Source organism: Prosopis cineraria, unplaced genomic scaffold (assembly GCF_029017545.1).
Source record: "Prosopis cineraria cultivar Desert tree isolate PC_DT_omini unplaced genomic scaffold, ASM2901754v1 PC11, whole genome shotgun sequence".
Lineage (NCBI taxonomy): Eukaryota > Viridiplantae > Streptophyta > Magnoliopsida > Fabales > Fabaceae > Prosopis > Prosopis cineraria.
In genome coordinates, this window is record NW_026555342.1 from 33656136 (window position 1) to 33666486 (window position 10351).

The 10351-nt window shown below is 28.6% G+C and overlaps 1 protein-coding gene across 1 annotated transcript; it reads left to right on the plus strand.

Moving 5' to 3' along the window:
* The first annotated feature begins 9445 nt into the window (after window positions 1-9445).
* LOC129286475 (receptor kinase-like protein Xa21) lies at window positions 9446-10084 on the plus strand. The gene has a single exon (XM_054922435.1). The coding sequence runs from the start codon at window positions 9446-9448 to the stop codon at window positions 10082-10084; it is 639 nt and encodes a 212-aa protein (XP_054778410.1).
* Window positions 10085-10351: the final 267 nt, after the last annotated feature.

Consider the following 10351-nt stretch of genomic DNA (forward strand, 5'->3'; position numbering starts at 1 on the left):
TGAATCTTTATTAAAAATCTCTGTAACTTTATCTGTATTATAATAGATCATTGGTTTTGATAAAATCAAACCATACATACAATGACAACGGAACTACATTGAAGATGGTGGGGGAATAGCTAAGAAGGAGAAAACTTCACATGAGTCCCCTACAAAATTATTCTTGCCACCCCTCTTCTCACAAAAAATTCTTGTGTGTTCCTATATCAAATTCCATTTGTCCCTCTTTAACGTTTTAAAATCTCAAAGCGTATATATATTTTTTGGTTCACTCAATCATTCATTCATACATACATAATATTTGTTAAAATTTATTATGAAAATATATTGTGTAAAACTTATATAATAAAGTAAAGTTTCATAACTAAAATTATAGTATCTAAGAATTAACAATGATTTGTTGTTTAATTTTGTAATCTCATAAAAATAGTTAATTTTAACAATTTTTAATTATAAATATTTATAATTTTTAAAAATAATACTAGCTATAGTTTTGCCTGCACTAACTTATTTTCCTGGATCTGCCATTGCATGTATCTCGATGACATACATAACATGAGATAGCACATACTGATAAGGATAATATGAACAAGTCTGGATGTAAAGATAGAGCCACATATAGGAGAAGGATAAACCAAATAACACATTCCATTTAAATTGGGCCTTTACTGATTGGGTCAAAGAAGGTAGTGAACAAATTAAAGCAGCACAGGATAGAAAACATAATCAAATTAAAGCACATTAGCAACAGAGTTTAGTGAGCTTTGGGAGACTCACCAAGGATACAATACACCACAATTTTCAAAGAATGTTTGCAGATTTATTTATAAATTAACCATAAACTTGGTTCTAACATTATTAACAAAGTTCCAATTTATGCCCTTTCATACAAGATGATATACTGTTTTTGCTACAGGAAAGAATACAAACCTTGAAAACCTTTCATTAGTATTTTCGAAGGACCCAAATAATACTGTAAAAGTGCTTTTTCTTAATTTCTTTTCTTTATTATAGCAAGAAATATTCAAATAACAGATTGATTATGTAGTGATTGTCTTATACGACATTAATATTATGCAACTCTTGCACTTTTAGACTCAACAAGTATGCACAACATTGCTAATTTTATCTTTCCATGTTAGTTTAGAAATGCTATACTTCACTTATATCTTTAATTTATTGTATATAGCCTTCTTATTTCAAGGCTCTACTAATATACATCATCAGTGCGTAAGTGTGTGTATAATTTCTAAAAAGTATTTCTTTGCATGTATTTTTTAACATCAATTTATTGTGGCATTTTTCTTTGAGCCAAGATATACTATTACCAAAATAAAATATTCATATGAGAAGATATTTAGAAGCAATTTCTTGTGGAATGGTGTGACTTGAATTATACTCACAAGTCAAGAACATCATGTGCCAAAAAATGGGTGATAGAAATCAAAGATATAATACATCCAAACAAATTAAGACCAAAGACTTTTGGTTACATGCCTGTGAAGGCAAAGTGTATTCAAACATTACTTATTCTCACTGTCGTTCTTTTTGAGGTGTCCTCTATGGCCTATAATACAAGACTGACCATAAATGAAATAATGCAATAAAAATGAAAATGTGATCCAATTATGAAGCAACAAAGATTCTTCTCATATGCAACATACTTTTTGGGGTTACTCTATGGCCTATACAATATGGTGCTAAGGAAAATATGATCCTTGATGTGATAATAGACCGCTTTTATGGACAAAGTTTATTTTCATTATTAACATAATTTTCTTTCTCTTTCATTGCATCAACTTTTTTTTTTTAGAAGATAACTTTAATCTTTGAAATGTAAAAAATGTCCCATGTCTACATTTTTGAGGTTAATGGATGAGTCGTTTTTTATTAAAAGAGGAAAAAGAATTTCATAATTAAAACTAGCCTTATAGACTCATTATTCACAATTAATTTTGTAAGCTCTGTAATTATTTTAATTGTTTATTTTTTCTTTTCCTTTCTAAAAGCTTTACTTTCCTTTTCTAAAATATTTACTCTGTTTTCATTTATGACTTCAGAATTTTGTTAGTTTTAAGTCATTATTTTAAGTAAAGGTGATAATTAAACTCTTATATTTCACTAATTAGATGAGAATGCACCAATAAACCTCACGTTTTAACCTCATATTGAAATTAACGACTGTTCATGAGAAAAGAGGAGTAACAAGTATATAAATAGATTATTTTAAAAAAATTATTTTATACACCATTCTATAATGAAAATAAATATTTTGCCCATAAAAAAAAATTACTTTAGGTGACATTTGGATTAATTAATTTGGATTTACATTTATAACCATACCTTTAAAATCCGTGTATTTAAAATAATTTATTTGATTTGTGTAAAAAAATTTAAAGGAAGAAGAGGGATGAGTTGAAGTTCAAAGAAAATATGAAAGATTAAGAGTGATAAACTTGCTTCTATTCTTCAATGAATGATATATAAGAATGAGATATGAGAGAAACGACATGTGCAACCGAGGAGCTAATAATAAAAATATGAAGAGAAAAAGTTGAAGTGACTAGAATTTTAAATAACGAGGTATAGAGGAAATTTTAAATTACAAAAGAAGTTATAATAAAACATGGATTTAGATTTAGATCAAATCCAAATCCATAAACTTTTGTGTATCCAAAATCCAAATTGAAGATTTATGGTTTAAGTTAAAATCCAAATTCACTTTAATTCGATCAAAGTTTTTTTTTTTTAATGGTTGCTCTACTTTGAAGAAGCATGGTAACCTCAAGCTGATTGACGTTGCAAAATATTTAGAAAATTTCTTTTGCAACATATATTTTATCCCTAAATAAAAATTATTATTGGGTAATGATAATATAAGTATAATTTAAGGATATTTCATTTCAAATTTTATATTAGAGAAATGTAATTCTTTTCTCATAAAACATACCATATGAATCAAGAAGGGATCTATTGGCATGGGCGAACTGAAGAAGTTAAAAACAACTAGTAAATTATTTGCTTCTGCTTAATTAAAAAATTACATATGAAAATTATGAAGCTTAGGAAGTAACCTCGCCTAAGTAAGATCACGAGTCGTACTATCCAAATGTTTTATGCTAATATTCTAAAAATAACCTTGCCTGTGTTAAATTCTGTACCTGCTGCCAATGCCAAAGTAACCCATTGACAACAAATCAAGTTTATAGCTTTTCTTCTCATACTTGCTTCCTACAATTTAAATATACTAACATATGTAATAAAATTTTTAACTAATTTTTTGCAAATCATGAATTTATAGTGGTGTAATGAACCTTATGCTATTAACTCATTTATTTTAATATAATAAAATTTTGGTACCTCAAGTTTATTTTAATTATCGACTTAGTCCTTAAGTTTAATTTTTATCAAGCAAGTCCTTAAAATTTGGTGCCCAATTTTATATTTTTATTTAATTTTATTGAACAAGCAGTATTTTCTACAATCAATGAAGAGGTTATGGTCCTTGGTAAATTAACATATTTATTTATAAACTAACATTAACATGGTTCTTTTTTTTTAATAAACTAAATTAACATGGTTCTAACATTAGAATTGAAGTTCAATTCATGCCTTTTTCATATAAAATAAAGCGCTTTTATTCTACATACAGGAATACATACTATGAAATTCCTTCCATTAGTATTTTCGAAGGTTCCTAACAATATTGTACAAGTGTGTATTCTTAACTTCTTTTCCTTATAGTAATAAATGCTTAAATAGTATATTAAGTATGCAGTGAATGTCTTACATAGCATTAATATTATGCAACTCTTCTACTTTTAGCAACAATTACGCGCAGCATTGCTTTTAATTCTTTTCACGTTAATTGTGAAATGCTTTACTTCACTTATATCTTTATTGTCAGGCAAAAAAAAAAACTCATATCTTTATTGAATATATCTTTCTTCTTTCCAAGCTCTACGAAAATGCATCATCAATATATATATGTGTGTTTGTGTGTGTGTGTCAATATATATATAATCTATAAAAGTTATATTATTTACTTGTAGTTTTAACATCAATTAAGTGCTATTTTTCTTAAAGTAGCCAAATAAAATTGAAGCAGTTTCTTGTGAAATGAAGTGTGGCGTGAAGTATACTCACAAGTCAAGCGCACCATGTACCAACAAATGGGTGATATATGTTTGTGAAGGTACACAATAATGTATCCATTCAAACTTCTTACTAGCATTCTTTTGGGGATCTTCTATATGGCCTACAAGATTAGCAAGAAATGAAACAATGCTAATGAAAATGAAAATGTGGTTCCTTGATGTGAATTTATATGTAAAAAGCAACAAATCTTCTCATATGTAACGTACTATTTGGGTTACTCTATGGCCTATAAAATACAGTGATAAGGAAGATATGGTCCTTCATGTGATAATGAACCACTTTTAGGGACGAAGTCTCTTCTCATCACTAATGCAATTTTCTTTCCCCTTCATTGCATCAACTTTTTTAGGAGATAAATTTTAATCTCTATGAAGTCAAGAAAACTATATGCCTATACTTTCGAGGTGAATGGATGAGTCTTTTTTATCAAAAGGGCAGAATCACAATTAACTTTGTACGGATCATAATTATTTTAAGTGCTTTAGCTTTACTTTTCCTTTCTAAACTATTTATTTTTTTCCATTTATTACTTTAGTTTTAAGTCATTATATTAAACAAAGGTGTTAAATATGGTGATAATCAAACTTGTAGAATGGTTTCACTAATGAGATCACCAATTAACCTCACGTTGGAATTTTTGGCCAAAAAAAAAACATTGAAATTAATGATTGTTCTTTATAAGAATAGAGGAGTGACGAATGTATAAATAGTTTATTTTATAATAGTATAAGTGTATAACCATTAAAACATCCCGACCTGTCCATTTTACAAACCATTACATGTCAATCATCTTCTTCAGACCATCGACATTCTTTGCAAGTTTTTGGAGGTTCCAATAGCAGGAAAAGCTTCAGTAGGAAAGGTAAGATAGAAATCAGTCATTTTTAACAAGTTTGTAATCTTTATATTATTTTGATAGCCAATTTCAGAACCCAATTGGCCATCTCCCAAAAAACGTCATATCTTTATGACAATTAATAGAATAAAAAAATTATAAATTGAAGGGAGTGACTGGAATGAATATTTTGTTCACCAAAAGGACTGGAATGAATATGATTGTGTATAAGGCTTCATTATACCTTATTTTTACCTGTCATTTATTTTGAATTTCCAAGATGTTGAATTATACCACATAATAAAGGGACAAAGGTTCTCCTCGCTATTGGAAAAATTATACAACACATAATTTTCTGTCTCTTTCATCACATCAACTTCTTTTAGAGGATTACTTTTAATCTTGATAGTCATTTTTGTCCTTATTCAAAATGACAAGTCAAGCACGCCATGTACTATACTTTCAATGCATTAGAAAGTGAAGAACCTTCAGTTGCATTTTATTTAGGCAATTTTGTTAGACCACTCAAGTGAATGAATGAGTCTTTTTTTAAATGAAAAAAAAAGAATATTCACATACTTAAGCCTTTCACAATTCACATCCCCTTCAAAAGTCAAGATTGTGTGAGTTAATTACACAACCATCCATTTCATTCAAAATTATTAAAATAAAAGACCTAGAAAGATAAACACGGAGCGTTTGAAGACTTTGGTAATTGTTCTAAATGTAAAAAAAAAAAAGTCTAAAATAAATATGAAATGTTTATGGTTAAGTTAAACTTTGAGAATGTTAAAAAAAGATATTATGACATGCATCTAAAACCATAAAACAGAAGATCTAAAAATTTATTAATGATTATTAAACCTCATAAATAACAATTAGGGTTGACAGATATCATGTATACATGAACTCCCTGTATGTATGAAAACTTTGGATACTCTAAGACGACTATGCCATTAAAAATAACAAAAAAGAATAATACAACATGTATGTATGTATGTCTAATTGTTTATCCCAAACACAACTTCGGGAGGTTTTGCTATCATTAACAAAAATTTTCACAAATTTAATTTTATGTGCACATCAAACTCTCCCTCCAATAATGCACTAAATGGAGGTTTTGCATATGTAAATAAAAAACTGATTTGGGATCGTTCCTGTATAATTTAATTAATCTAATTATGTTTAATCTCACGCCTTAAGGTACATTAGAAGCAATTATTTTAAGTAATTGCATATGATGAAGGTATTATATAAAATTAATATATATTATGCAACTTCTACTTTTAGACTCACTCAATGTAAGTTGTACAACGTAACATGTAAGTGTTTCCAGGATAATTATGACACGCTTTACTTTTATTTTTATTAATTATTGTATATACCTTTAATTCCTTCTTTAATTATAGAGTCACCAATAGGAATGACTTTGATGCCTACTCACTTGTCATGCACTTACAAGTCAAGCACTGCATTTGCCGTATAACCTAAAATGGACGACAGATATCTAATCCAAGTCCGAAGAATTTTGATATCCAATCAAAGATTTTTTTATGGCTACTCACAAGTCTTCCCACTATTAACATTCTTGTGGGGTACCCTTTATATATTGCCTACCAAGCTTGACCATAAATGAAATTATGCAACGAAAATGAAAATATGGTTCTACAAGTGATATTAATGTGAGGCTATTTAATATCGACAAAAACTCAAAAATTTTTGTTTCCATAAGTGATTATGACTTTAAGGCCTTACAAACTTGACTCCAAATTAAATAATACAGCGATAATACTAACATTTTTTTAATGCGGTTAGAGTAAGAATATGTGTATCGCCTGTTACTGTTAGTATTTTCTTTACTCGCAAATTTTCTATTAGATAATTATGATTTCAATAATTTCATATGTATTAAATTATACACTCAGTGCCTTTTTTGACCAAATATCAGTTTCTTGAATTATCTACAAGATTATAATAGTATACATATTATTAATTGAATTAGCCACGTGTAATGATGAGAATGAGGGAAAACTCAAAAATTTCTTTCATCAATTTAAATTTAAATTTCGTGTAAATATAATCAAGCATTTTCTTTTATTTTTTGTTGCTCAAAATATCCCCACAGCTGGTAACCATGGGACTAATTTTCTCAAGAAATCTGAGTGGATTTTAAGGGGTTGGCCTTTTCCAAGTAATGTTTTTCCATATACGTCTTCATGAATTGAACTTTGAAATGATGCTCAAAGAGCTCAGATCACAACCATTTGTGCTGCACCCACTTGGTAAGCATTTTCTAGATAGTAGAATCTCTATATCCATAAAACTATAAATGTTGATTAATGAAGAAATGAATAACTTTCTCCCCCCAAAAACAAACAAAAAGACAGACCTAACTAAAGGGACAATATATTCACACAACCTTCTGTTCAATGATCATAAATGAAATTGTGAAGCCAAAATAAAAATGTGGTCCTTAATCAATGTAATCAATGTGATAATGGAAGAAATTATATTACATCAGCTTCTTTGAAAGAACATAAATTAAATTTTAATCTTTGATAGTTATTTTTGTCCTTGAAAGAAGAACATATATTTGCGCCCTTTCCTCAATTTACAATAACCAGTCAAACATGTACGCTTTCTAGGATTTAGAAAATATCAAGCTTGTGAGTTGTGACGTCAAGTCCGCTTCACGAGTCAATTAAGTTTTAATTAATTATCTAATCATCAATTAAAAAACCTAGAGAGAGAAGCACTCTGCGTTTGAAGATTTTAGGTATTTTCATGATTGCAAAAAAATAAAATAAATAAATATGATCATCTGATATATAAATTAAATTTTGAGAATGTCAAAAAAAAATGAAGAAAAAGCGCTTCTTTCTTCTTCTTCTTCTTTTTTTTTTTTTGTACGTAGATATCCTTCTATTAGAGATATTCATGTGTTGATTCATGGTTGGGCACTAAATGTAGACATCATTTCAATAGAAATTCAAACATTAGTTTGTCACATTATAAAGGGTAAGTTCCTTCTATTAAACATAACTCTTGTTAGTACACTTCTATTTTTTTATAATTACAAACCATATATATAATTTTCACATTTTTACTTCTAGAAAATGAAAAATATTCATAAATTATAATAAAATATAGTTATTCACTTTGGGTAACATGCCTGATGTGTGCTGAATAAGTTTGTTCTGGAACAAGAGATCCTTATAAGATAGATTTTTTTTTTTTTACAGTAAAGGAGCAAATTGACTCCTAAATTATAGATCAAGAAGCATCTAGGATCCAAAAGCTGATAGAAAAAGATCTCAAAAGTTATAGAAAATGATCAAAAAATTACTTTGAAGGATCCAAAATTTACAAAAAGGATTGAGAAAATTTTGTTGATCCTTTTTTGTAATTTTTGAAGTCATTTTCTGTACTTGTCTGCTCGACTGATAGTCAAAATTAACTTTTATTAATCATAAGGGTCTAGTTGAAGAGAAATATTATATTAAAAATGAGTCTAGGATTCTAGACATTATTTAACCTATAATTTACGGGCCGATTTGCTCTTTTTTATATTTTTTTGGGTTGAGGGTATAAGATAGAGATATCTAAAAAAAAATTCATACGATAATTTCTGAAACTTTAAAAATTTAATAATTATCTTTTATTCAATTTTTTTAGTTTCCAATGCATATGTCTCACTTTCTTTTATCTTTTATTTATTTTGGGTTATCACAGTCAACTTCAATCATGCAATCTCTTTTACTGCTATAAAATTAAAAAAATTAATAACATATCTTTAACTCATTTCATTAATTCTTCTGTTTCACTGGGATTAAATACTTTGGATAGAAATATAAATAAGAATACAGAATAATACTCCTTTCATTATTTAACTAGAAATGCTAACAAAGTAAGCTGTGGCAATTAAATCTCTGTTTCGTTGATTACCAACAGCTTCTCATGTTACTTTGCACACTAATGGATAAATAGCACATAATTTAATTTGGTTTTTTATTCGAAAGTTAACTTCGCTTGTACAGAGTCGTAGGCTTTTTTTTATTCTTATTTTGACTTTTTCCCATATAGCTTTTATAATTCGAAAGTCTGTAAGCAATAACAATCATGAAATATATTTTATCCTTTTGTTTAAGCCCATACACAAAAATAAAAATATTATCAAACTTAATCAAACCTTCATTCAATTTAATACGCAGTTATAACTGGACGTTGTTCCCACCTTCTCTCTATATGTGTACGATCGAATTTATTCAGTTATTCCAGCTGACAAATTAATTTAGCATGGAATGTTGAATTTCATTTTTTATAAATATTCATAAATTAAAACCACGTGTCAGTTACTACAAATTGACTTGTTAAATAATTATAGAAGTACAAAACGGGTGCCAATTCCTAGATGCACAAGACTTGCAATTTTGGTAAGCTGATATGCTAAACATGGCAAAACCTTCTTCCTTTGTTTTCCTCTTCTTACTTCACTGCCTCATGCTGTCTTTAGCTTGGACTAATGCAAACATCACCATTGACAAATATGCTCTTCTTGCCCTTAAATCATCTATCACTTCAGATCCATACAATTTCTTAGCTAATTGGTCCGTCTCTTCTCCATGCAATTGGATTGGTGTCACCTATAATACTACTCATCATGGAAGAATCCATTCCTTGAATCTTGTTGGCATGAATCTTAAAGGAACCATATCCCCACAGCTGGGAAATCTTTCATTCCTTGTTGAACTTGATCTCAGTAACAAAAACTTGAATGGTCAAATACCAGTAGAGTTAGTTCGATTACATCAATTGAGACTATTCATCTTGAGCTACAATGACTTTCATGGACAAGTTCGAACATGGATAGGAGATTTATATATGCTTGAGCACTTGGGTTTTCAAAATCACAGCTTTTATGGATTTATTCCATTATCCTTGTCCAATTTGTCAAGGTTGGAAACCTTAGATTGGACTTTTAATTTTATCCAGGGGACTATTCCACTTGAGGTAGGAAAACTTAACTGCTTGAAGATTTTACAGCTGGTGGGGGAACAAACTTTTAGGAATCACTCCCCAAACAATCTCTAACTTATCTTCACTTGAGTTATTGAGCTTGTCTTATAACTATTTTTCAGGTATGTTTTGGATTATTTTTTATATCTATATTTGTCTTTACTCCAAACAATACTATTTCTGGAGGAATCTAGCATGATCCACCGGTATTTTTCTTTTCTTGTTTAAAACAATAAAGGCCAATTTGGCATCCAATTTTTGAAAAAATTAATTAAGAGACATCACGGGAAAAAATAATACTCTTATAATGATAGTCCAAATAGATCTAAAATCAGTGATTAA